This window comes from Malus sylvestris, chromosome 2 (assembly GCF_916048215.2).
Source record: "Malus sylvestris chromosome 2, drMalSylv7.2, whole genome shotgun sequence".
Lineage (NCBI taxonomy): Eukaryota > Viridiplantae > Streptophyta > Magnoliopsida > Rosales > Rosaceae > Malus > Malus sylvestris.
This window is the reverse complement of record NC_062261.1, coordinates 31,922,322-31,949,264: the sequence shown is the minus strand read 5'-3', so window position 1 is coordinate 31,949,264 and position 26,943 is coordinate 31,922,322. Positions and strand designations below refer to the sequence as shown.

The 26,943-nt window shown below is 40.3% G+C and overlaps 4 protein-coding genes across 7 annotated transcripts; 2 read left to right on the top strand and 2 right to left on the bottom strand.

Annotated features, from left to right (window-relative positions):
* Window positions 1–163: 163 nt before the first annotated feature.
* On the bottom strand, window positions 164–12,244 carry LOC126582554 (uncharacterized). The gene is made up of 3 exons (XM_050246691.1): window positions 11,949–12,244; window positions 10,499–11,437; window positions 164–1,533 (listed from the first exon to the last, which is right to left on the bottom strand). The coding sequence occupies exons 1-3, from the start codon at window positions 11,955–11,957 to the stop codon at window positions 493–495; spliced, it is 1,989 nt and encodes a 662-aa protein (XP_050102648.1). The 5' UTR covers window positions 11,958–12,244; the 3' UTR covers window positions 164–492.
* Window positions 12,245–12,744: 500 nt separating this feature from the next.
* Window positions 12,745–23,554, top strand: LOC126582582 (vacuolar protein sorting-associated protein 36-like). 3 transcript variants are annotated; one of them, XR_007609551.1, is made up of 9 exons: window positions 12,745–13,463; window positions 13,644–13,832; window positions 14,581–14,674; window positions 14,796–14,853; window positions 15,034–15,103; window positions 15,890–16,025; window positions 16,147–16,231; window positions 16,666–16,960; window positions 23,259–23,554. XR_007609551.1 is itself a non-coding variant. In XM_050246736.1 (8 exons), exons 1-8 carry the CDS (start codon window positions 12,819–12,821, stop codon window positions 17,159–17,161), a joined length of 1,335 nt encoding a protein of 444 aa, XP_050102693.1. In that variant the 5' UTR covers window positions 12,746–12,818; the 3' UTR covers window positions 17,162–17,648. The 3 variants fall into 3 exon arrangements, 1 of the variants encoding a protein (XP_050102693.1); XR_007609552.1 differs by lacking the exons at window positions 16,666–16,960; window positions 23,259–23,554 and adding exons at window positions 17,104–17,301; window positions 18,312–18,582 and having other exon boundaries at window positions 12,746–13,463; XM_050246736.1 differs by lacking the exons at window positions 16,666–16,960; window positions 23,259–23,554 and adding an exon at window positions 17,104–17,648 and having other exon boundaries at window positions 12,746–13,463.
* On the top strand, window positions 19,465–25,523 carry LOC126582560 (uncharacterized). 2 transcript variants are annotated; one of them, XM_050246702.1, is made up of 8 exons: window positions 19,465–20,260; window positions 20,418–21,020; window positions 21,800–21,909; window positions 21,993–22,069; window positions 22,273–22,342; window positions 24,073–24,163; window positions 24,243–24,305; window positions 24,766–25,523. In XM_050246702.1, the coding sequence occupies exons 1-8, from the start codon at window positions 20,180–20,182 to the stop codon at window positions 25,387–25,389; spliced, it is 1,719 nt and encodes a 572-aa protein (XP_050102659.1). In that variant the 5' UTR covers window positions 19,465–20,179; the 3' UTR covers window positions 25,390–25,523. The 2 variants fall into 2 exon arrangements, with proteins under 2 accessions (XP_050102659.1, XP_050102666.1); XM_050246709.1 differs by having other exon boundaries at window positions 19,466–20,260; window positions 21,809–21,909.
* A 67-nt stretch (window positions 25,524–25,590) lies between these two features.
* Window positions 25,591–26,943, bottom strand: LOC126582623 (gibberellin 3-beta-dioxygenase 1-like). The gene is made up of 2 exons (XM_050246784.1): window positions 26,456–26,943; window positions 25,591–26,200 (listed from the first exon to the last, which is right to left on the bottom strand). Exons 1-2 carry the CDS (start codon window positions 26,941–26,943, stop codon window positions 25,597–25,599), a joined length of 1,092 nt encoding a protein of 363 aa, XP_050102741.1. The 3' UTR covers window positions 25,591–25,596.

Below are 26,943 nucleotides of genomic sequence, written 5' to 3'. Positions count from 1 at the left end.
TAACCGAAAGGAAAGAATTTTACAATACTAAAAGAAATTCACGAGGGAATCGCTATACTACTGAGGATAACACAAGGGTTGGTCAGTGATGTTTTTCCCCCATAAATATGTGCAAGTTATACAACTACTGAAGCGATGTCTAGTACTTGGAAGAGATCAGAACTTGACAGAAAAAGATGTCGCCGATGTTTTAACTAGGTGGCTACACTGCCACTTGACAAAGGTGATATCACATTGTCACTAGACAAATATTCCAGAGTAAAACCTATAAACTGTATCACAACGTTCTATTGCTTACAAAAAATGATTAAGGTAAACAAAGAATAAACAATGAGGCACAAAATAAGCTGATCATAGAAGTATCTACGTAAAGATCAAACTGACCGGTCGAGAACCAAGAGTACAGGTACAGATGACTCAGTTTCTGGCAATGGATAGCTCTACCAAACATGAATAAGGTTTTGTAAAACAGGAGACTCGGCAGGTTAGGATTTATGTTTCAGCATCCTCCAAGGCATTTTCAGAGGTTGAGGTTTCCCTACTCTCTCCACCATCCTTGTGTTTGCTGCTCACTTCTGTCAGCCCCAGTTTTGCTTCAAGATCCTTCTGGTGTTTGCTGCTGATTTCATTACAACCTACGTTTGCTTCAATATACTTCAAGTATTTGCCACTCACTTCCTTTGACCCTACTTTTGCTTCAATATCCTTGGGGGGTTCATTGTTCACTTCCTTTGGTCCGTGTTTTGCTTCAATATCCTTGGGGGATTCTTTGTTCACATCCTTTGGCTCCCGTTTTGCTTCAGTATCCTTCGGGGATTCGTTGTCCACATCCCTTGTCCCGGTTTTTGCTTCATGATCCTCTAGGGGCTTGCTGTCCACTTCCTTTGGCGCTAGTTTTTCTTCAACATCCTGTGGGGATTTTCTGCTCAGTTCCTTTGGCCCAACCTTTGTTTCAGGATCCTTGGGGGGTTTGTTGTCCACTTCCTTTGGTGCCAGCTTTTTTTCAACATCCTCTGGGGATTTTCTGCTCAGTTCCTTTGTCCCAACCTTCGTTTCAGGATCCTCTGGGGGTTTGCTGCTCACTTCCTTTGACCCTTGGTTTGTTTCAAAATCTTCTCGGGGTTTGCTGCTCATGTCCCTTGGCCCTTGGTTTGTTTCAAGATCCTCTCGGGGTTGGCTGCTCATTTCTTTTGACCCTAGTTTATTTTCACGATCCTCTGGGGGTTTGCTGCTCACTTCCTTTGGCCCTAGTTTTGTTTCAACATCCTCTGGTGCACTTCTGTTCACTTCCTGTGGCTGAAGTTTTGCTTCAAGATCCTCAGCGGGTTTGCTGGTCTCTTCCGTTGGCCCTAATATTGCTTCAGGACCATATGGATTTTTGCTGCTCAAATCTGCTGGCCCTAGCTTTGATTCAACATCCTCTGGGTGCTTGCTGGTCACTTCCATTGGACCAAGTTTCTCTTCAATACCCTTGACTGCAGATGTTAACGACCTCACATCTCGAGCTTCCGCTAATTGACTGGATGAAGATGCCTGTCATGTTATGAAATGTGCTAATCTTAATTAGCAGGGGACAAGTATTTGATATCATAACCTAGGGAAATAGACAACAACAACAACAACAACAACAAAGCCTTTTCCCACTAAATGGGGTCGGCTATATGAATCCTAGAACGCCATTGCGCTCGGTTTTGTGTCATGTCCTCCGTTAGATCCAAGTACTCTAAGTCTTTTCTTAGAGTCTCTTCCAAAGTTTTCCTAGGTCTTCCTCTACCCCTTCGGCCCTGAACCTCTGTCCCGTAGTCACATCGAACCGGAGCGTCAGTCGGCCTTTTTTGCACATGTCCAAATCACCGGAGCCGATTTTCTCTCATCTTTCCTACAATTTCGGCTATTCCTACTTTACCTCGGATATCCTCATTCCCAATCTTATCCTTTCTCGTGTGCCCACACATCCCACGAAGCATCCTCATCTCCGCTACATCCATTTTGTGTACGTGTTGATGCTTCACCGCCCAACATTCTGTGCCATACAACATTGTTGGCCTTATTGCCGTCCTATAAAATTTTCCCTTGAGCTTCAGTGGCCTACGACGGTCACACAACACGCCGGATGCACTCTTACACTTCATCCATCCAGCTCGTATTCCATGGTTGAGATCTCCATCTAATTCTCCGTTCTCTTGCAAGATAGATCCTAGGTAGCGAAAACGGTCGCTTTTTGTGATCTTCGCTAGATTGCTCCGGTCATTAGTGTGGATAAGTATATAAATGGATAGAGATAGGAAAGCAAACACAAGATGTACGTGGTTCACCCAGATTGGCTACGTCCACGGAATAGAAGAGTTCTCATTAATTGTGAAGGGTTTACACAAGTACATAGGTTCAAGCTCTCCTTTAGTGAGTACAAGTGAATGATTTAGTACAAATGACATTAGGAAATATTGTGGGAGAATGATCTCGTAATCACGAAACTTCTAAGTATCGGAGTGTGGTGTCGTCTTGACTTGCCTTATCTGTCTCATAGGTAGATGTGGCATCTTCTCTGGAAGTACTCTTCCTCCATCCAGGGGTGGTATCTTCAACTGGTGGAGATGCACAAGGTAATGTATCAATTTCACTTGAAGCTTACTTGTAGTTTCAGGCTTGGTCAAGCGCGATACAAACCATGTAGTAGGAGTCCCCCAAGTCGCCGAGCTAGGGGGTCTGCTGAAAGAGGTGACAGACAAGGTAAGCAATCAGAGCTCCGACTGATTGTTCACCTTCTCCCCATCTTGCAGCAGCATGAAGGATAAAGAGAAGAAAAATGAGAAGAGATGATATGAGATACTTTTGCTTTTGAAGAAGTAACTTTCCACAGGCTTATTCTTGAACTGAGCTGGAGGGTTTTCTGGTTTCCTCCAGAGTATAAGGCCGACTGAAGAATTTGAGGGTCAAAACAAGTCCATCAAATCTAGAGTACGTTCCACCCTGCTGATATAGAATACTTTTGTTTTTGACAGAGTAATGGATGTATCGGCACGTGTGCTGTTACGCTTGTCTCCACATGCTTCCTTGTATCCTTCGCACTTGCCCTATCTGTTCCTCAAGCAGATGCGGAATCTTCCCTGGAAACATAAGATGTTGAAGATGAGTACTCGAGAGCAATGCCAGGTAAGTAATCAGGTAAGGGGTTCCAGGCAGTCAGTTCCTAGCTGGAAGCTTGATTCCAAGTGCTGACTGATTGCTCTCTTTCTCCTTGTCTTGCAGGTAAAAACAAGGCCAAAGGAAAAGACAGGGAAAAAGCATGATATGGGATACTCTTGCTTTTAACCCTGATGATATGAGATATTCTTGCTCTAGTATAGCTTGTTTGCAGAGGTATTATCGGGGGGAAAGAAAGCTGAATATTTCGAAAGGCTTCGTTGGGAGTGCCCTCTCAGATATGATGAAGGGTTGAGCATTTTTGCAGGTCTGCCTGTCCGTTGGGGATGGAGGTCGACATATATAGGAGTCTCCCTAACAACAAGTAGTAATGCTATTCCTTTACCCTGCTTGGTCATAGCACGGTAGTGGGAGCTGCCAGTTTCACATGTTTTAACTCTGTCAGAGCACTTTGAAAAAGTGGTCTGTGGTATCTGGCTCTCGAGATTCGGAGAACGATGCCTCTTCGATTTTTGAGAAAGCAATCATGCTGGGGGTTTGGCTCTCGAGATTCGGAGAGCAGTGTCTCTTCGATTTTTGAGGAAGTAATCATGTTGGGAGTCTGGCTCTCGAGATTCGGAGGGCGGTGCCTCTTTGATTTTGGAGCAAGCAATCCTGTTGGGAGTGTTGTCTCGAATGTGAGTAAAGGTTGGGCATGTTTGCTAGTCTACCTTGCCACGAAGCACAAAGGTTGACACACAGGGACTTTCCAATTATCCAGCAATGGTACTGTTCCTTTACCCTCTCTTCGCTTTTGAGAAAGTAGTCATGTTGGGAGTCTGGCTCTCGAGATTCGGAGGACGGTGCCTCTTCGATTTTGGAGCAAGCAATCTTGTTGGGAGTGTTTTCTCGAATGTGAGTAAAGGTTGGGCATGTTTGCTAGTCTACCTTGCCACGAAGCACAGAGGTTGACACACAGGGACTTTCCAATTATCCAGCAGTGGTACTGTTCCTTTACCCTTGTGGGTAATAATATGGTAGTTAGACCTTCAAAATTTATGTGTCTAAACTTTGGTAGTGCTGTTTCTTTGCTATTCTTTTACCTTTCTTGGTCAGAGCGATGTAGTGGGAGCTGCAAGCTTCACGTGCTCAACTTTGGCAGAGAACTTTGGCAAAGTTATCTGTGGTACCCATGAGCTATTGTTGCGTGTGGGAAGTGGGTGATTGAACAGTAAGATTCATGTGCTTTCTACTTCACCAGAAGTCTTCGACAGAATGCCCATAATTTCTGCAAAGCTGAGTGTGCGTGTGACAGGTGCTGACAAGGCTAGAAAAGTAAGTGGCTCTTCGATTTCTAAGATCGGCCCTCGTGGTCTCTGAGCAGCCCAGCTTTTGAGAAAGCGAGCGCCTCTTCGATTGATTCGGAGAACGATGCCTCATCGATTTTTGAGAAAGCAATCACGCTGGGGGTCTGGCTCTCGAAGATTCGGGGAGTAGTGTCTCTTCGATTTTTGAGAAAGTAATCATGTTGGGAGTCTGGCTCTCGAGATTCGGAGGGCGGTGCCTCTTCGATTTTGGAGCAAGCAATCTTGTTGGGAGTGTTTTCTCGAATGTGAGTAAAGGTTGGGCATGTTTGCTAGTCTACCTTGCCACGAAGCACAGAGGTTGACACACAGGGACTTTCCAATTATCCAGCAATGGTACTGTTCCTTTACCCTCTCTTCGATTTTTAAGAAAGTAGTCATGTTGGGAGTCTGGCTCTCGAGATTCGGAGGACGGTGCCTCTTCGATTTTGGAGCAAGCAATCCTATTGGGAGTGTTTTCTCGAATGTGAGTAAAGGTTGGGCATGTTTGCTAGTCTACCTTGCCACGAAGCACAGAGGTTGACACACAGGGACTTTCCAATTATCCAGCAGTGGTACTGTTCCTTTACCCTTGTGGGTAATAATATGGTAGCTAGACCTTCAAAATTTATTGGTCTAAACTTTGTTAGTGTTGTTTCTTTGCTATTCTTTTACCCTTCTTGGTCAGAGCGATGTAGTGGGAGCTGCAAGCTTCACGTGCTCAACTTTGGCAGAGAACTTTGGCAAAATTATCTGTGGTACCCATGAGCTATTGTTGCGTGTGGGAAGTGGGTGATTGAACAGTAAGATTCATGTGTTTTCTACTTCCCCAGAAGTCTTCGACAGAATGCCCATAATTTCCGCAAAGCTGAGTGTGCGTGTGACAGGTGCTGACAAGGCTGGAAAAGTAGGTGCCTCTTCGATTTCTGAGATCGGCCCTCGTGGTCTCTGGGGAGCCCAGCTTTTGAGAAAGCGAGCGCCTCTTCGATTTCTGAGATCGGCCTTCGTGGTCTTTGAGCAGCCCAACTTTTGAGAAAGCAAATGCCTCTTCGATTTCTGAGATCAACCCTCGTGATCTCTAAGCAGCCCAGCTTTTGAGAAAGCAAACGCCTCTTCGATTTCTGAGCAGGCGCCTCTTCGATTTTTGAAGCTCCGTCGAGTGCAGATTTTTATAGGGGCTGGCATTAAGTTCCAAAGCACACTTGAATCTCCACCAGTAGAAGCTTCATTCTTGCACTTCTAAGATCTTGATTTGTCCGACCTCTTCTCTCTTCAACACCTTTGAAAATGTCTAGCCCCTCCGACCGTCGTTTTGACTTGAACCTTGTTGAAGAGGCAACCCCGCCTTCTCCAGACAACATATGGCGCCCATCCTTCATCTCCCCTACTGGTCCTCTTACCGTTGGGGATTCCGTGATGAAGAATGATATGACCGCTGCGGTAGTGGCCAGGAACCTTCTCACTCCCAAAGATAACAGACTACTTTCCAAACGGTCTGATGAGTTAGCTGTTAAGGATTCGCTGGCTCTCAGTGTTCAGTGTGCAGGTTCTGTGTCTAATATGGCCCAACGCCTATTTGCTCGAACCCGCCAAGTTGAATCATTGGCGGCTGAAGTGATGAGTCTCAAACAGGAGATTAGAGGGCTCAAGCATGAGAATAAACAGTTGCACCGGCTCGCACATGACTATGCTACAAACATGAAGAGGAAGCTTGACCAAATGAAGGAAACTGATGGTCAGGTTTTACTTGATCATCAGAGATTTGTGGGTTTGTTCCAAAGGCATTTATTGCCTTCGTCTTCTGGGGCTGTACCGCGTAATAAAGCTCCGAATGATCAACCTCTGATGCCTCCTCCTTCTAGGGTTCTGTCCAGTACTGAGGCTCCAAATGATCCCCCTCCGGTGCCTTCTCTTTCTGGGGCTCTACCGACTGCTGAGACTTCTCCTAAGCAACCTTTGTGAAGGCTCCCTCTTGTGTGTTTATTTTGACTCATGTATATGTACATATTTGTAGCTTATCGGGGATATCAATAAATAAGCTTTCCTTCATTTCAACGTATTGTGTTAAATACACTAAAGCCTTCTTCGCTAAGTTCTTTGAATTTTCTTTTGTTGAAGCTTGTATGTTGAAGCTTTCTGAGTGGAGCATGTAGGTTGGGGTAGTGTTCCCTTAATTTCCCGAGTGAGGAAAACTTCTCGGTTGGAGACTTGGAAAATCCAAGTCACTGAGTGGGATCGGCTATATGAATCTTAGAACGCCATTGTGCTCGATCCTGTGTCATGTCCTTCGTTAGATCCAAGTACTCTAAGTCTTTTCTTAGAGTCTCTTCCAAAGTTTTCCTAGGTCTTCCTTTACCCCTTCGGCCCTGAACCTCTGTCCCATAGTCGCATCTTCTAATCGGAGCGTCAGTAGGCCTTCTTTGCACATGTCCAAACCACCGTAACCGATTTTCTCTCATCTTTCCTTCAATTTCGGCTACTCCTACTTTACCCCGGATATCCTCATTCCTAATCTTATCCTTTCTCGTGTGCCCACACATCCAACGAAGCATCCTCATCTCCGCTACACCCATTTTATGTACGTGTTGATGTTTCACCGCCCAACATTCTGTGCCATACAGCATCGCCGACCTTATTGCCGTCCTATAAAATTTTCCCTTGAGCTTCAGTGGCATACGGCGGTCACACAACACGCCGGATGCACTCTTCCACTTCATCCATCCAGCTTGTATTCTATGGTTGAGATCTCCATCTAATTCTCCGTTCTTTTGCAAGATGGATCCTAGGTAACGAAAACGGTCGCTCTTTGGTATTTCTTGATCTCCGATCCTCACCCCTAACTCGTTTTGGCCTCCATTTGCACTGAACTTGCACTCCATATATTCTGTCTTTGATCGGCTTAGGCGAAGACCTTTAGATTCCAACACTTCTCTCCAAAGGTTAAGCTTTGCATTTACCCCTTCCTGAGTTTCATCTATCAACACTATATCGTCTGCGAAAAGCATACACCAAGGAATATCATCTTGAATATGTCCTGTTAACTCATCCATTACCAACGCAAAAAGGTAAGGACTTAAGGATGAGCCTTGATGTAATCCTACAGTTATGGGAAAGCTTTCGGTTTGTCCTTCATGAGTTCTTACGGCAGTCTTTGCTCCTTCATACATATCCTTTATAGCTTGGATATATGCTACTCGTACTCCTTTCTTCTCTAAAATCCTCCAAAGAATGTCTCTTGGGACCCTATCATACGCTTTTTCCAAATCTATAAAGACCATGTGTAAATCCTTTTTCCCATCTCTATATCTTTCCATCAATCTTCGTAAGAGATAGATTGCCTCCATGGTTGAGCGCCCTGGCATGAACCCGAATTGGTTGTCCGAAACCCGTGTCTCTTGCCTCAATCTATGCTCAATGACTCTCTCCCAGAGCTTCATTGTATGACTCATTAGCTTAATACCCCTATAGTTCATGCAATTTTGTACGTCGCCCTTATTCTTGTAGATAGGCACCAAAGTGCTCGTTCGCCACTCATTTGGCATCTTCTTCGTTTTCAAAATCCTATTGAAAAGGTCAGTGAGCCATGTTATACCTGTCTCTCCCAAAAGTTTCCACACTTCGATTGGTATATTGTTTGGGCCTATTGCTTTTTTATGCTTCATCTTCTTCAAAGCTACAACCACTTCTTCCTTCCGGATTCGACGATAAAAAGAGTAGTTTCTACACTCTTCTGAGTTACTCAACTCCCCTAAAGAAGCACTCATTTCATGTCCTTCATTGAAAAGATTATGAAAATAACCTCTCCATCTGTCTTTAACCGCGTTCTCTGTAGCAAGAACCTTTCCATCCTCATCCTTGATGCACCTCACTTGGTTTAGGTCCCTTGTCTTCTTTTCCCTTGCTCTAGATAGTTTATAGATATCCAACTCTCCTTCTTTGGTATCTAGTCGTTTATACATATCGTCGTAAGCCGCTAACTTAGCTTCTCTGACAGCTTTCTTCGCCTCTTGCTTCGCTTTTCTATACCTTTCACCATTTTCATCGGTCCTCTCCTTGTATAAGGCTTTACAACATTCCTTCTTAGCCTTCACCTTTGTTTGTACCTCCTCATTCCACCACCAAGATTCCTTTTGGTGTGGGGCAAAGCCCTTGGACTCTCCTAATACCTCTTTTGCTACTTTTCGGATACAACTAGCCATGGAATCCCACATTTGGCTAGCTTCCCCCTCTCTATCCCACACACATTGGGTGATTACCTTCTCTTTGAAAATGACTTGTTTTTCTTCTTTTAGATTCCACCATCTAGTCCTTGGACACTTCCAAGTCTTGTTCTTTTGTCTTACTCTTTTGATATGTACATCCATCACCAACAAGCGATGTTGATTAGCCACGCTCTCTCCTGGTATAACTTTGCAATCCTTACAAGTTATACGATCCCCTTTCCTCATTAGAAGAAAATCTATTTGTGTTTTTGACGACCCACTCTTGTAGGTGATCACATGTTCTTCTCTCTTCTTAAAGAAGGTGTTGGCTAAGAAGAGATCATATGCCATTGCAAAATCCAAAATAGCTTCCCCATCCTCGTTTCTCTCCCCAAAACCATGGCCACCATGAAAACCTCCATAGTTGCCTGTCTCCCTGCCCACGTGTCCATTTAAATCTCCTCCTATAAATAACTTCTCCGTCTGAGCAATTCCTTGCACCAAGTCTCCAAGATCTTCCCAAAATTTCTCCTTCGAACTCGTATCCAACCCTACTTGAGGTGCGTACGCACTAATCACATTGATAAGTTCTTGTCCTATTACAATCTTGATTGCCATGATTCTATCTCCTACCCTCTTGACATCTACAACATCTTGTACCAAGGTCTTGTCCACGATGATGCCAACACCGTTTCTCGTTCTATTTGTGCCCGAATACCAAAGTTTAAACCCTGAGTTTTCTAGATCCTTTGCCTTACTACCAACCCACTTAGTTTCTTGTAGGCACATAATATTTATCCTTCTCCTCACCATAACTTCCACTACTTCCATAGATTTTCCCGTTAAGGTTCCTATATTCCACGTTCCTAAACGCATTTTGCTCTCTTGAACTCTACCCTTCTGTCCTAGCTTCTTCACCCTCCCCCGTCTAATAGGATCAAAGTACTTCTTTTGTGTGTCCCGGGTAAAGTTGATAGGAGCATATGCTCCCAAACAACTTTGAGTGGAGTCGTTCGAAAAGAAGTTTCTATGGCCCCCTTGCTCATTTAACACTGCATCCGGGTGCCGATGGAGATACAGCGACCCTTGCTCACTTATCACTGTGCTTGGGCCACACAGCGCGCCACTTACGGGTGACGCCCTAGCTTTAGCGCGATTTTGTTCTGGATTCATTTTCATAAGGATTCGACGTGATCATGGAGTGCCGGCTGTCGACTACCTGACGCCCTCCCCCTCCTCCTTTATCCGGGCTTGGGACCGGCCATGTAAGACATAGGCGGAGTTTAGGGAAATAGACATGATTATAAAATACAAAGCTAATAGGAACAATTAAAGCAATATATGAGATTTGCAGTGTCATTTTGTTATCTAAAATAGAGTATAATACATTATATGGGGTTCTAAACGCACAAGATTTGCAACTTTATAGATATCCGGTGCTTACTACCTTAGCTGCACCTTAATAGGACGGTTTTGTTCAAAACATTGGAACATTGCAACAAACTCAATTCCAGCATGTATATTCCCAAAAGGTTAGTCGTCATAGTCTTGTTTTAGAAGCAATCAAGCAAAATACTTTTCCTGTTCCAATTCTCAATATCCTGAAGCATTAAAAGCCTTATCTGAAGCTGCAAAGCGGTGTACACTACCACGAATACCATTAGTTTAACTGCATGAGATTATCCTTTGGAATCACCATTATGTCAGAATTTCTTTCAAAAAAAAAACAAATTGAAAGCTTATTGCTCAATTAGATTTCTGCTTTGTCCATGAGAATTGCAATTATTGGATGGAAAAGTATGATTGAGTCCAAAATACGAAGAAACTCACCTTTTCTACTTGCTCCACTCGTTTCTTTAGATCCTCTGCAGACGCTTCCTTGTGAATGGTTTGAAGAATGAAAAGCAAGTGAGAATGGAGATCATCTGAACGATGTTGCTCAACTTTACAATGTGGTACAGGGGATTGACAACCCACTGCATAGAAAGGACAACTAACAAGCTTCATTGGACAGACAGTAATACAATGTCTGTCCATCTGGCGTCTCATGATGGTATTGGAGCAGTTTTGTTCACATGGAATTATCTTGAACGGGCAAATTGAATCATGTTTCTCCATGTGACTTGCACAAAATACAGTAGTACACCCTTCATTTGTGCAAGTCATAGACCTAAAACTGCAGCTTGAAGCATGCTCAGCAAGCGCTTCTGGAGAGTTAAACTTCATGTTGCAGTGATGTTCATTCTTAAAGTCAACATTTTTAAGCAGAGTCTGTGCTATAGCTTCTCTTTTATCAATCAACCAAAACCCGTTTATTTCCATCTCTTGAACAAAATCATCTATCTTATCTTCTCTTTTTTCACTTAGCAGCCATCCTGAAACCCGACCAAACAGATTTCTCTTGGAACTTGCAAAGTCATCGACAAAATCAGAAATGATATCATACGGATGATCAGATACTTGTGCATCTGTGCTATCTTCCAAGATAACAGATTCTGCCACAAAATTTTGGCTTCTCTGAGTAATATACTCCACCATTTCCTTTCTGATATCAGCAGCCACCGAACCAGGGGTCCGGAAGATATCACCAGACGTGTTGTCAACACAAGCTGTAGCTAATCCAGGGATGAACACTTGAGCTATCTTGTGAACTAATTCTGTGTCGTAAAGATCACAATGGTACGAAGGACCTCCATCCTTCCCGCCTTCAAACTTTTCTGGTTTGAGTTCCACGTTACTTGCAGGCAGATCATCAATGGTAGACAATTCCTACAAACAATTACAGCCTTTAATACACCAAATTAACCAGTAAGTTTCAAGTTTCCAACAGCAAGTTAAAAGAAGGATTTCGAAGCAATTCTTCATCCTCGAATTGAAACAAAATAAACAAATATCACATACAAGTATTCAAGAGATTAAATTCTCCGAAAAGCGTTCGTCGCCAGATTGTACATGTTCAATTTCTAGATTGTTACTAAAATCAAGATCTAGGTTTTTAATTTATTATCCTCATTTGCTCTTCACAATTCATATCAATTATGATCATAATTCCCAGGTAATGATACTAATAAAAAAGAAGAAAGAAAATTCTGCTGGCCAATCAACCACAAAATCTCAAATTCCTGATTTACTCTGCCTCTAAATTTCCATTGACCAACATAGCAAAAAATTTCGACCGGTAAAATTTTTATTTGAAAGGAACCGGTAAAATAATATAGCAAAACTTATTGATTGCAAACAATTTTGAATTTCTTAAGAAACCCCAGATTTGAATTACCACCTGCATCATTTTTGCGACGAATGAGATGGAGATGTGCTAAAAATCTTCTTCTTCTTCAAAGGGTGCCTCCGTCACCTGCGTGGAGATCCTAGGATTCTGCAATACCCAATGCCAATGCCGATGCTCAGAAGAATAAAAATTCAGAAGTATTCATAAACAGCATTGTTCAGATGAAGAGAGGAGGGGAAGGGAAAGGGAAATCTCCATGGATGATATTGATGGGTTCCTTGTCATGCCTCTGGTTTTCATCGTCTGGACGGGTTCCAAATCAAACAAAATGAACAAGAAAAGTATTTTCTTAAAGTCTTTTTTGTTTTACTTCTTATTTTTTTAATTTCTTTTAATTTTATTTTTTTGGCATTTCTCATAGGAGGTTAGCGCTGACCTTACACTTGTGTATTTAATTGGAAATTGAAAATATTTTAATAGGTTTATAAATTTATGTATTTTTATAGAGTTTAATTGATCTGTAGGAATTGTATGTAAAATTTTGGTTCAATTCTTCGAAATCTCATAAACAGATGAGAGATTTATAGATATTTAAAATATATTACAAAATCTCTCTGATTTCTTTTAATTCCTCAACTTTTTGAAATTCTTTAAAATTAAATCCTAATTGAATGCAGTTGAAATATTATAAATTCTAATTCTATAAAATTCTAATTAAATACATTTAGATATTTTAAAATTTTAATAAATTATTTTAAAATTCTGATTAAATACTGATTAAATTAAAAAAAAAAACTCTTAAAATCCTAAATAAATATCTAAATTTATGAATTAAAATCCCTCAAAATACTAATCCACCCTTACTTTCGTTAAGAGTAAACTCAAGTTCATATCACGATTCACGACTCACATGATTGTCAAATGGCCGGAAATTGCCTGCAAGCGGTGGAGCTTACTACGAGCGGCCGCCCAGTCCTCCTCCCAACTGAGATCGAATGTTCCCTCCTCTCCGCCGTAGACCTCGAATGCGACGACCTCCCCAATTTCCCTCACCTCAAATCGGGTCTCCTCATTCTCACCACCCACCGCCTCTTATGGCTTCCGGACTCCACCACCACAATACCCACCGCCTCTTCTTCAGCCTCCGCCATCCCTCTCGCCGCCATCACCCACATCTTCGCCGCCAAAAAGTCAATCAAGTCCATGTTCCACTCGCCCCGGCTCAGATTCCAGCTCTCGGTTTCGCCGGAAGGCCGGGTTCCGGATTCCGGTTTGGGTTCGAGGTCGGTGGTTGTGACGGTGGTGGTGAGGGGGAAGGGCGATTTGGACGCGTTTTTGAGCAAATTTTGGGAGAGCTGGCGGGGTAGAGCCTGGGAGAATGGGGATGAGCAGGGCAGCTCCGATGCTGTTTCGGTTTCGGGTTCAGCGTCCAGTTCCGGGTTGTATACGAGGGAAGGGACGGTGAGGATGGTTGGAGTTTCGGGGATATTGAGGAAAGAGCAGGAGATGTGGGAGAGTACTGATAAGAGCTTGCAGGACGCTTTCCAGGACTTGAATGCTCTCATGGTAATAATAATCTCGTCCTTTCGGTTACCATGACAAACAACTTCTTGAATTTCAGGGATTTTAATTGTTGCAATTGAATTGTTTTTGTTTTTCAGTTTGTATGATTTTCGATTCGAGTTGAGTGTTCGTGCATTTTGTTTGTGAATGGTTTTAAGTTGTAGAGTAACATTAAATTTACAGAGTAAGGCTAAAGAGATGGTGATGCTAGCAGAAAAAATGAGGCAGAAGCTTTTATCGGGCTCGCAGCCAAATGATGAGGAATTGGGTTCCAAACAAGAGATGCAAGATTGGATGCTCAGTGTTGGTATTATATCGCCCGTTACTAAGGAGTCTGCGGGTGCTCAGTATCACCAACAATTGTCCCGTCAGGTTGTCTTCTTTCCGTGTTCTGTGTGATTGTGAATGAATCCATTTTGTTTAATTTCTCTTCCTTATTGTAAAACCAAGTAGAGGTCGCACTTGGTGCGATGGCAAGTGCCTTCGCCCATGAGCGGTAGGTCTCGGGTTCGAGACTTGGGAGCAGCCTCTCCATAAATGGGGGTAAGGCTAGCCGACATTCACCTCTCCCAGACCCTGCGTAAAGCGGGAGCCTTGTGCACTGGGTACAACCTTATTGTAAAACCAAGTGAACTGTTAAGTTTGTTTGTTTGGACGGCGGAGCAAAGCGAGGACACTATGAAATTTGAATTTGAGAACATATATCTCTGTCAGATTGTGTCGCTTGAATATCGGTTTGTCATTGAAGAAGATTTAGCATCACACAATATGAAAAATCAAATTTGTTCCCAGTTTTCATTCTAACGTCTAAAAAGCAATAGAATGTGAAGGATACTTTCTAACTTCTTGACCAGGCTATGTGAAGTTGTTATAGGAAAATTTTATTTATTGCTCATAACTTATTTGACCTTGTTAAACTCTAATTTCTTGGCTTGTTTAAGGTATCTGATATTTACGTTCATTCTTATCGGATGTTCACATTATTGTTTTTTTGGTAGGTAACACTCACATAGTATTGATTTATGTCATTAGGATGAAAAATGCATCATGTCACTTATTATTTTTCCAATTTCTTAGTCTTAGAAAAGAAAACTAATTTTCTGTTGTTTCTGATATATAGTTAGCAGATTTTGTCAGACTTCCACTTGAGAGAGCTGGAGGGATGATGAATCTTATAGACATCTACTGTCTCTTCAATCGTGCTCGAGGCACAGGTGTTGTGTGATAATACCTGATCTCTTGTTTTTTAATTTGTTAGCACTAATTGGTTAAGTTTCGAGTTCATGTTGAAAATTTTAAAGCGTGAAACGTGGCTTAGTATCTCTCTTTATGCAGAACTGATATCGCCAGAGGATTTGCTGCAAGCGTGTTCTCTCTGGGAGAAGTTTGACGTGTATGTAGGAATTTCTTCAATTTGTTTATTTGAAAGCATGGAAATACATTAGTATATAATGCATACTGTAAATGCTAGTATACATTACTTGTAATGAGTAAAAAATGAATACCTGTCGACATCAATATTATGTGTCATGAGTATGATACTATATCATCTTGTTGATTATTCTCTTTGCAGCCCAGTAATGCTTCGAAAGTTTGATAGTGGAGTCATGGTTATCCAGAATAAGTCCCACAGTGACGAAGAGGTGATCTTATATCATTATAAGCTGTTTCACATTGATAAAAATGTCTAATTATTTTGTTTGAAACGTATTGCCTTTGCACTTTCCGAGCCAAAGTGGTGGAATGCATGTAAATTAATACTACCATTAAACCCCACCATAATCATACTTAACACTAACCATTGCGTTGTCCTGCTGCAAAAGAATTGTTTTCATACACAATAAGACTAAATGATATTGGTTTCGAAAAACAAGATAGATTCAGTTCTAACATTCTAAGAGAGAGAGAAAACATTTGTTCTGGTGCTAATAATCTTAACTTTAAGTTCCCCACAAGGAATCTGATTCCTGAACAGGAATGAGATAGATGTTATGCGGGTCTTAAATGGCACCTATGTTTCTCTTGATTACTTTAGTGTAAGACAGGCTAGAATAGGGAGGAATGAGAATGATTTCATTAGTCCATTCAAGCTATACAGTACACATCAATTTTTTGGTTTTTTTATTTATTTATAAAATGATGAAAAACACATGGGGTGTGCTATCCACACACCCCTTTTTACTTCTCCCACACCCCTTGTTAATTTCTATCCTTTGATCTGCTTCAATTCATCCGATCCAACGGCCGAAAATGAAAAGGGTGTGAGAGAAGTAAAAAGGGGTGTGTGGATATCACATCCCAAAACACATCTGGGCCCTATACAATGCCAGAATGTACTTTGTTTTGCATCTTTCATTATGACATCGGTCATTCTACATCAGAAGCCATTTCAAGTTGCATGAGACAACTTGCTGTATTTTGGAAATCAGGTTTTTGCTAGAATCAAGACCCTTGTAACAAAGCCTGATGCTCTTCGAAATGGGATAAGTGCTAGTGATGCTGCAATTACATTAGGTATTGCACCAGGCATGGCCAAGGAGCATCTTCTTACTGCTGAAAGCAAAGGTGTGTTGCACAACATTGTTTGACAATACTCTGATATTATTTTCTTCACAAGAGTAAATGTTTGCTACAAAAAATATTAGTACCGTGGTTGAATATTAATTAATTTTGGATATTTTGGTAGGTTTGCTATGCAGAGATATAAGCCCTGATGGCTTTCGCTTTTATATCAACCTGTTTCCCGAAATCGATCCAAATGACTTGTACCTGTAAGTGAAAATCTGTCATTGATCTTGAAGACTGATGTTTTTCCTTATTTAATGTTATTATTCAATCTTCTCTTGAAGGAACTTGTTTGTCAAATCTTAATTACCATGTCTCCCAGTGATTCGATTTAATTTTTATACAATTTAAGCATCTTCAAAAAGATTATTAGATCAACCTCTACAGTAGTACTTATTTGGTGGTGGAGCCAATGGTAAAAATAAACTGAAAAGATGGAAGATGGGGGTAGATAATGTATATATAGTTTTCTGGCCGTAATATTAGTTATGCAAATATGTGGGGATGTTGTAGACTTTGAATGCAAGAACTAACGTCACAAAAAAAACAAAAAAAGCATAAACGGGAACCCTATAACATTAGGATAGCACACATAATGCATGCGTCTGCATATTCTCATGTGCAAGTGTGCGTGTGACAGGTTTAGCAGTTGGAATGTCTACTGTAAAGTCCAGCATAACCACCCTGTGACATTAAATTTCAAGCCTTGAACCACTGAAAAAAATGCCCCAATTTTCCCTTTAAACCATCCCAATCCCTCGATCCTTTTACGTACTCAATACATCTTGAAGTTTCTGTAAAAAAATTAGAGTGGATGACAAGGTGGTGGTAGGACTCTTTTTACTTTTCATTATCTATTTTATTGTATTAATTATTTTCTCTTTGGAGAGGTCGCACTTGGTGCGATGGCAAGTGCCTTCGCCCATGAGCGGTAGGTCTCGGGTTCGAGACTTGGGAGCAGCCTCTCCATAAATGGGGGGTAAGGCTAGCCGACATTCACCTCTCCCAGACCCTGCGTAAAACGGAAGCCTTGTGCACTGGGTACGACCTTTTTTTTAATTATTTTCTCTTTGGACAGAGTGAAAGACTATGGAATCTATCACACATGGTTGAGGGCAGCGTCTGCTTCTGGATGAGAGGTGATTTGTGCGGTAATCCCTTTCTCCATTTTCATGCGGCTGAAATCAGAAGCAAATAAGACTGACATAAATGGATGAATGATGCCGAAATCAGGAGTTAAGATGTATACAAATTGATGAATACCAAATGTTTTCAGGTGAGTTTATTCCTATTTATCACTTTTTAATTCCCCGGAAATCTTCAAACTTTCAATTTTGGGGCAATGCACAGACTTAAAGTTCCGCAACCATGCATCAAGGACATACTTGACTCCAATATGACAGAATTATAGGCACATATGTGCTTCTTGAGAGTTGGGTGTCTCTGGTCCTTGCCTTTAACAAATACATCGACTTTGTAATTGAACAGAAAAGGGGGCAATAATATGTGTGGGGAGGGAAGCGTTTTTTTACTATATATTTTTTAAAATTTTCTTTATCTCCCCACCTTGCCCCCTTCCCAATTGCTTATTCGGAACATGGAGAATTATCGAGCCATTTTTTTAAGTGTGTTTTTACAGTGGTTTTCTCTTGTCTTCACCGCTCCAAGTTTTGATTATATTTGATTGATTCTTGGATTGATATTTAAGGCTTTGCTTCTGTGTTCTTTATGGTGATTTTTTTCTTCTTCTGGTAATGTGAGATGTAGTGGCTGAAAAATAACGAGCTTTCATTAATTTAGGACCCGTTTGATAACCAACTCGTTTTAGTTTTAGTTTTTAATTTTTTATTGTTTTTAGATATAGAGGGAAATTTATGAAAGAAATAAGGAATGGAGAAGGATGAAGGGGAGGGGTGAGAGGGAGAAATGAAGGAGATTATATGAAAGCAAAAACTTGAAACTGAAAACAACTTAAAAACAGTTTTTGGTTTTTAGTTTTTAGTTTTCATTTTATGTACATTCGTTATACGTTCTTCTACATATCTCTCATCATCCTTTCTCCGCTCTCTTATCTCTCTCATTTCTCTCGTGTACTTCCCTCTATCTCTATTCTAACACAAAAATAACACTAACAAAAACAAAGCTTAATTTGACAACCCAAAAATAACAACTAATTAACACCAGTTCTGCCCTCTAGTTGGCGTGGTGTTAATTTGTTTTAGAGCTGTTTAGCCATGAGCGTGTGAAATTAGTAGTATTAGATGAAAGCTTAATTTGACATTGTAGTGGCATGCAAGTGGGAGGAAAATTCATTCATTCTCCATGCCTATTTTGATGTTGAATTAAGATAACAATGTCATTCCAAGAAGAGGACCCTTTGAAGATGCAATCAAAAGGAGAGAACATTGTTTGTCTATGTCTGATTGTTAGATGATGAATGTATTATGTAAATGCCTGTATCGTAGTTAAGTCCGATAAATCAAAATGTCTCGGAAAGTGTATCTCGATTCTTACCCTATCTGTATATGGGTCAGGATGAGACTTTTTTGGCACGTTTTTTAGAGTTGATTCTTTGAATTTTTTATGATCAAAATTCTATATTTCAATTAATCATTCATAAGATCATCTTTGTAAAAAATTAGTCAAATTCAAAATCATTAAGACATTCAATTATTGTGAAGAATATAAGCGAGGGGAAACACTAATGTAACTGGTCAAGAGTTTAATACCAACCCAAGCCCTAATCTAATAGGATACTCCTTAAAACTCAAAAGTCACTACTTTACTTCTTGAAACGTGATTTTGATTTCATGTTGCCTCCTTAAACTTATAAGTCGTTACTTTATTTCATGGAACTCGATTTTGATTCCTTGTTGCCTCCTTAAACTCAAAAATCTTCATTTTACTCCATGGCATAGGATTTTGATCGCACTTTGTTCTTTAAAACTTAAAACTTGCCAATTCACTCTTGAAACTTACAATTCGCTTTAAATTGCCTTGTTTTTATTTTTTAGAAATGGTTCATCCATTCAAAATTTATAATTGGTAATATGCAAAATTTATCCTGAAAATAAATGAATAATAAAAAATAACAAAAAGAATCTTCCCTCCTCACCAATCTTTTTCTAACATGTTATACGATGTTTGAAAAGTCCTTATTTTTTTTGTTTTTGTTTTTTGTTTCAATCTATGTGGCATTATTTGATTCGATATGTGAGCTATATTTGTGCCACATCAGTCATAATTAAATCATAATTATGCACATAAGTAAATTTAATGGAATATATAGAAATAAGCGAAGGTTGAGCGAATGGAGTTTCAGGAAGTAAAGTAGCGACGTTTGACTTTCAGGGGTCAAAGTGTGATCCAAATTAAGTTTCAGGGAGTAAAGTGGATACTTTTGAATTTCAGGGAGCAAAGTGGGCTCGAAACAGAGCTCTAGGAAGCAAAGTTGCGATTTTTTATTTTCAAGAGGTAAAGATCGAAATTATGTTTCAGGGAGCATAGCTAAAAGTAAGTTTATATATTATATTGCGGTAAGAATAAAGGGACACCCATTTTTGACACATTTTGTAGGACTCTCTCTGTAACTGGTTTCAACAATCCAAACTATCTATATTTGAATTTATTATTCATAGATTATCCTTGTAAAAAAATTAAAACTGAGACATTTATTTGTAGTGAAAAAAATTAACAAATACGATTCTACAAAGACACTAAAACGACTATCATTTAAACCAATGGTTATATTATGAATTTCAGTGAGTTGTTTTAGACATGATTTTTTAAGAAATATATAAAAAATAGACGGTTAGGCCATTGAAATATACTGAGCCCATGAAGTAAGTGTAAAAATGCGAGAGCCCTCCGATCATAACCCATATTGGTGGAGATGTGTCCTTGTACATGAGTTTGAAGGGCTTAAGAAACCGAAGCCTTTGGGCTTAAAGTTGCATGCCCAATATGTAAAAAAATAGAAAAAAAAAACAAAAGAAGCCCAATCACTCCATCCTCCAAAAATCCTTGTCCCCCCCCCCCCCCCCCCCCGACACAGCGAACAACGAGGCACTCTAAACCCTTCTTAAACCCTAGCTCCTCCTCCGCTACCTCAAAGAAGTATCCAGAAGTCACTGTATCAGTCTGGACGCTGCAAAATGTTACCTCACTACAATTCCTTTCCTCGCCATTCCAACCAAGCTCACACGACCGGTATCTCGGCTCCACCTCCTCACCAGGTAATTTTCTCCTGCATTCCAAAATATAACCGCTTTCACCCACTTCAACCTGCTTCTGCTTTCTGGGTTTTGGTTTTTATGGCTTGTTTAAGAAGAAGCAGGAGGTTACGGAATCTAATCTGTTGCTGATATGTTGCAATGCTCTATGCGTATGCAGATGCAACCTCAATTGGGTATCAGGAATCCCCAAATTCCAGTCCAATTTAGTAATTCCAATTCCATGATAGCTCAACCCAATTTCATGAATCTACCAAACAACCTTCTTCCTATGCAAAATAACCATCTGGGTATGCCTCAGTTCGGTTCCGTTGGCCCTACATCTCAGCCGGGTCAGCCGAATGTTGGGTTTTTTGGTTCGCAAAGTAACGGGCAAGGTATGAACTCGGTTGGGCAATTTTGCAATTTGGTGCAGCAAGTGAATCAATTGATGTCTTCTCAAGTGCCTGGGCAGATATTTGGGCATAACATGTTAAATTTACAGCAACAGATGAACCCGAATATGGGTTTGCCGTATGGGCAGTTTTGTTTGCCGAATTCCATGCAAAACATGAATCAATTTGTGCCAATGCAAATGCAAAATCCATCGCAAGTCCGTCCTAATTATGCTTTCCAGGGATCAAATCAAGCACCTCGGGCCACAATGTCTCAAAATGTCCCATTGTTTGCAAATAACCAGGCTAATCTGCATTCTAATCAGGCAGGCCAGCAAGCTAACCAGAATCAGCAAAACTTGGGTCTACCTCCAATGCAAGGGACACAGGTAATTTGAATTTATATTCTTTGTGGCAAAAAGTATTACATGAATATCGCTGCATTTATTTATCTGTTTGATAATTTTTAGTTTTTAGTTTTCAGTTATTGTGTTTGAGATATGGGCGAAGTATAGGGGGGAAAGGACGGACGAAGACGGGTGGTGGGAGAGAGGGGAAGAATGAATGAGAACAAAATCTTGATATTTTTTGGTTTTAGTTTTCATTTTGTGTACCTTTCCTCATACATTTCTTCTACATCTCTTCCACCATCCCTCCTCCACCCTTCTACGTCCCTCATTGCACCCATGTATTTCTCCTTTATCTCTAACTGGAAAAGAAAAATCAAAAATCAAAACTAAAAACTAAAAACATAATGGTTGTAAAATGAACCTTTTTTTTTGTTTCTTCTTCTTAAGATTAGTAAGAGACTTAGTTTGTAATGTTTTATAAGGGCATGGTAAATTCCGAGATCACCTTTGTCTGTGTATATGTGTGTGCTCCGTGGTTCATTACATATACTGATAAGTAAGTCACTTTATTGTTGGTTACGATTTGATGGACAAGGTTGTTACATTATATTGATATAGTAAGGCCATGCTTTTTGAAAATACATCATTTGGCTGTCAAAATGTTCTGCCTCCTTTTTCTGTTAACTTTGATGTAGATAGTTTTCCATCATTTTTTTTTATGAAGTACATTTTCTTAAAAACAATTAGTTGCTAATTAGAGTAGATTTATATAACTTTGAAGTAAATGCATTTGCTGTGGTTGATAAAAATGGTGTCAGCTTCTGCAGGGAAATAATACAAACAGTAATGGTGGTTACAATTCAAATTCCAATTGGAAACAATCACCAAGCAGAAACTTTACAAAAAATCCGAAGAATCACCAAGGGGGGTAGGTCATACTAGTGTCATTTCATTATTTTACTTCTGAAGATACCAATGATTTGGGATTGTTAATAAATATGGTTTGTGTAGATTTCAGAATCCGCAGTCACATCATATGAAAAATGCAAAGGGAAAGTTCACTTTTCGTAATGGGCACAAAGGAAAAGGTGTGGACTTATACCTGTCTACCAAGTACCAAGTTTATATAGTATCTTTCCTGTTTATTCCTTTAATGTCATTGTCCATGCTTCATGGGTTGCAGAGAAATCATAAACCATGATTTCCTGTTACTGTTTCAAGTACAGAATACTTTTTGTAAGCATGATGTTCATTCATGAGTCTCCGACTCTCTCTGTCCACAAAATTGCAGGGTTAAGAAATGAGAGCGAAGGAAAGTTTGCTCTGGCCAACTCTTCAAACCAGGGCAAGCAAGGGAAAAGGTAACCTCTGCTCTCTCATATCATATAGTTTTGAATGAATTCATGAGTTTTCTCTAATTGGAATTTCACCAATCCGGCTTGTAGACTGTCTTGAAGATACTTTTACTCTTTTATAAGTTTAACAACATACTCTTGATTAAATTATACACTCTTTTATAAGTTTAACAACATACTCTTGATTAAATTATACCTGTCTCTGACTCTGTTAAGATGGTTTTCAACAAAGCGGGTTAACTACATCTTTTGAGGCTGTTTTTGGCTTAGTTTATTGCATTATAAACTCTAACAAAGAGCTATTTTTTCATTTGGAACATAACTTTAGGCTGCCAAGTCTTTAGTGGTAATTAGTGAACTTTTTCTCTCGGGGGAATTTGATAAAGAGGATTAGTTGAGAACATCATTAGATATAATCATATTCAATTATTTAGTGCTCATTTCGAAACACTTTTGTTTTTGCGTTTAAATTTCTAGTTGGAATTGCTTTTAGGTTTAAATTTTGGGTTTTCCTTGTAGGTCATTTCTTGTACATTTCGTCCCTCGTCCATCAATCCTTCCCTAACCATCATTCTACCATCCATCCGTTATTTATCCCTTGCGTTTCCTCACTACCTATTACTAAAATATAAAAACTGAACCAAAAATGGAAGTGTTAACAAACAGGCCCTTACTTTACCATGGCAGTTTGACAGTGTCACAAAATATAATAGCTTGCTTGAGTAGTTGAGTAGTCAAATGTAGGATTTTCAATTGGCAGGCTGGTGGCGTGTTTGAGCTTCACTAAGATACAATTTCCTTGGCCTGAGCTGATCCCAGCCCAACCTTCGAGCCTAAGCGATCAGATGACCTTTATGTAGAGCAGTATTTGGGCTGAGACACTCGCAGGTCGGCATGGAAAAATTATTTGAAGATACTGTAGGTCTCGGGTTCGAGACTTGGGAGCAGCCTCTCCATAAATGGGGGTAAGGCTAGCCGACATTCACCTCTTCCAGACCCTGCGTAAAGCAGGAGCCTTGTGCACTGGGTACGACCTTACTGTGTGAGGCCTGATATATGCGTTAGCCCTTTTTTTTCAGGCCTACAAACCTTTATCCAGAATAAGCTTACTCAAAGTTCAAAGACAGCTCAACGTAAAATGTTTTAGCTAAACAAGTTGGGTTTTGAGCCAGTTCAGCCAAATTGGCAGTGCTAAAAAAAAAATAAAAAAAAAATAAAAACTTGTATTAATAATACCAACTGGGTCTTATTGTTTCTCCCTCTTGTTCGCCCTCCTTGCTGCACAGTAACATTAGTATTGAAACTTGACTGGTTTTGTCAATGAAGGCCAAAGTTTGACTGTAGTTCCAAAAACTTTGAAAATACCATTTTAATGTAATCCCAAAATTGATGATACACCATAATGTTTCTCCAAGAAAGAGGATAGATAACAAGAAACTTCCTCTTTACTCTTGAATTTTATGATGAGTGTCTCTGTAGCCATATGTGAATCCTGAAGTCTTAAAACTTTTTACAATTATGGGCTTGGTACCTAGAAACTCACAGATAGGAGTAAAAGGTAATATGTATTTGTGCTTTACATTGCAAAATTAACAGTCATGAATTAGCTTTACATTCTCCGCATCCATAATCCTTACATCTTGCCTTTTGAGTGATCACACTGTCCTGTTTCTTAATGAAACTCGTCACTCTTTTTATGTATATGGACTCGCCTTCTTTCTGTCCCAAATGAGAAGATCTCTTTCCTTGTCATATACGGAACAAGAGATTGAGCGGTGGCGTGAGGAACGTAGGAAGCACTACCCATCAAAATCCAACATAGAGAAGGTTTGGCTGACTGTGAGACATGCCTGCTTTTTCTTTCCATCTAAATGTAGATTTTCTAATATCAAAATGCCACTTGCAGAAGATAAATGAAAAGATGATAAATTCAGAGATCATTGAAAGAGAGGCCAACATTCGACGAGAGGTGTGCCGGTTACTTCTCTCTCTATCTCTTTGTGCGCGTGCGCGCTCGCACTGATTATTTGAGCACTAATCATTGAAGAAGACTGAGAAATACTTTTGCTCAACTCATTATCACCTAGGCCAATTGAGCTAGTTCTGGTTAACTTTTTGCATTTTGTTAGTATGTCTATAAGCTGCATCGTGGCTTATATTTTTAATTGTTACTCAAAGAGATCACTGGTATTACATTAAACCTGAAATTTTGGATCATTTCATGAGAGCTCTTTGAGATAGCTCTTCTTCTATTACTGGTATCATGCTTGATGTTTATGTCACCTTCTTCTATTACTGGTATGATGCTTGATGTTTATGTTTCAGAAGGTGATATACTGGTTTTCCTTGACTTTGTTCCGGACACTGAGGAAGTAAATCTTTGCCACCACGTTCTTATATTTGATAGTTTTACTTATTCTTCATTGCAGCAACTCAAAGAAATTCTTACAAAGCAGGCTGAGTTGGGAGTTGAAGTTGCCGAAGTACCATCATACTACCTCGCAGATTCTAATCAAGGGCATGTAAAAGAAGATAATGAATCATTGACCAAGAAGGGGAGATTGGCAAACAAGTTTGGTAAGAGAGAAAAATATGATAGAAAGGATCGGTTTTCCAAGAGGCAAAGATCACATCAAAAGGGTTCGTCTAATAACCCTTCTTTCAACAAGATGGAGCCAAACAAAAGGGAGCCAACCTTGCTGCAGAAGCTTCTTAGTGCAGATATTAGGAGAGACAGAAGCCACCTGCTGCAGGCGTTTAGGTTCATGGTGACAAACTCTTTCTTCAAAGATTGCCCAGACAAACCTTTGAAATTTCCTACTGTAGCAGTTAAAGAAAGCTCGGGTGAGGAAGAGGTGGCTGAAAAGTTGTCCTCACTTGCGGAGAAAGATGCTTTAAAGGGAAGCGATAAATCCATGGTTGGAAGAGTTTATAACAATCATTCTGGAAATAACAACGATGTCGGGAATCATGATGATAGCGGTGATGAAGATGATGGTGAAGGAGAGGGAACAGAGACACCTGGGGAGGAAGAGGAAGAAATCATAAACTAGAAATTCTACTTTTTGTACAAAAATGTAATGTATTTCCTTGTGCGTTAAATTCATGAATATTATAGCAAGTCAAAGGCATGTAAGAAATATTTATATCTTTAATTTCTTATGTAGCAGAAATCGAAGTTTTATTATTTTATTACAGAGAAGAAGTAAGCAAGGGAAGACGAAGCATGGTTATATGATTACATTCATTAAATCCTCTAACTAATTCGGAGGAGCACAGAGTCGGAGTGATTCAAGTGCCTTGTTGTGAAGCTTTGCCTTGGTTCCAAGGTACTCATTCCAAGTGAGCGGCGGGTACAGCGGAGGACAGCTCGGGCCAAGTAATTTTGAGAGGGGTGAGACCTGAGCATTCTCCGGAGGACCATATAAGCAAGCGACTGATACGCGGTGCTGGCTTCGGTTCACCACTGCCCGGTGAAAGACATTCTGGTACAATCCGTTTGATAGCATGTGCATGAAGTCACCCACATTGATCACGAAAGCCCCAGGGACTGGTGGAACCATAAGCCACCCACGGCCCTCCTCCTCCCCCTGTCGGAAAACTTGCAAGCCACTGGCGTTACTGCTTTGGTGGACGATTGAAATGAGGCTTGAATCGGTATGTTGGGCAAGACCTATGGTCCGATCCGGATCCGGACAAGCTGGGTAAGAGTTGAATTGTAAGACTGCAGATGCATCTTCAAACTCACCTCTTGGACCCGCCCATTTGATGTCTTCCTTGGATATGCCTAATGAGCCAAGCATTAGCCACATCAACCTAGCCGCAAGCCTTATCATCTCTCTCTCATATTCTTCAGCAATACAACTGACCAAACAAAAATCAAACACCATTCAAAGCAAAAACACAATACACACACACACATACATACATATATATATATACATACATATATATATATATATTTAAATATGCAATTTAGAGACAAAAAACTGACACTTAATTGCTAACACATTCTCGAATACACGACATATTGTAAAGCACATCTGTTAGTTTGGTTTATCTTTAGTGTATATGTAATTATTAGTGGCTGGAGTAATACGCGCATGCATGCGTACGTACCAGAACTTGGTGTAATCTTGGGGCCAAAGTTGGCGAAAATGTTCAAGTGGTGAGCCAACGGTAGTGAAGCTCTCAGACCACATTAGCTTTTCACAAAAGGCAGATATGCGATGGAAACCGTAACCGGAAAAGCCATCGGGCAATCGAGCTGCTTTGAGCTTTTGTTGGGGTGGCAGAGAGAAAAGGCTTCGAACAGTAGATTCCATGTCGTCAACAAGTTTTTGAGGGACGCCATGGTTTGTGGCCTGGAACATGCCCCAAGTCTTGCATGAATGTCCTACGAGTTCAACGACATTTGGGTCGGTGAGATCGATTACCGGCACAGACTCTGAGCAAGATAATGATTCGAAAGACGGATATTCGTTCAGCTGTGACGTCCATGCATACGACTTCGGCAATTCCTGCAATGAGCTGAAGTCGTCTGGCTGTTGCTTGTGGAGAAAGATAGGGTGGGATTTGAATGCATCTGAGAGTTTTCCACTGGACAT

Excerpts from the sequence above, each read along its gene's own strand:
- LOC126582554 (XM_050246691.1), bottom strand. Across the intron at positions 1,534-10,498 it reads GAGTGGAGCAAGTAGAAAAG|GCATCTTCATCCAGTCAATT; the intron begins GTGAGTTTCTTC and ends ATAACATGACAG.
- LOC126582582 (XM_050246736.1), top strand. The coding sequence starts at position 12,819 with ATGGCCGGAAATTGCCTGCAAGCGGTGGAGCTTACTACGAGCGGCCGC. Across the intron at positions 13,464-13,643 it reads AGGACTTGAATGCTCTCATG|AGTAAGGCTAAAGAGATGGT; the intron begins GTAATAATAATC and ends TTAAATTTACAG. Across the intron at positions 15,104-15,889 it reads AGTCCCACAGTGACGAAGAG|GTTTTTGCTAGAATCAAGAC; the intron begins GTGATCTTATAT and ends TTTGGAAATCAG.
- LOC126582560 (XM_050246702.1), top strand. The coding sequence starts at position 20,180 with ATGTTACCTCACTACAATTCCTTTCCTCGCCATTCCAACCAAGCTCAC. Across the intron at positions 22,070-22,272 it reads TAATGGGCACAAAGGAAAAG|GGTTAAGAAATGAGAGCGAA; the intron begins GTGTGGACTTAT and ends ACAAAATTGCAG. Across the intron at positions 22,343-24,072 it reads CAGGGCAAGCAAGGGAAAAG|ATCTCTTTCCTTGTCATATA; the intron begins GTAACCTCTGCT and ends CCAAATGAGAAG.
- LOC126582623 (XM_050246784.1), bottom strand. The coding sequence starts at position 26,943 with ATGTCCAGTGGAAAACTCTCAGATGCATTCAAATCCCACCCTATCTTT. Across the intron at positions 26,201-26,455 it reads CAAGATTACACCAAGTTCTG|TTGTATTGCTGAAGAATATG; the intron begins GTACGTACGCAT and ends TTGTTTGGTCAG.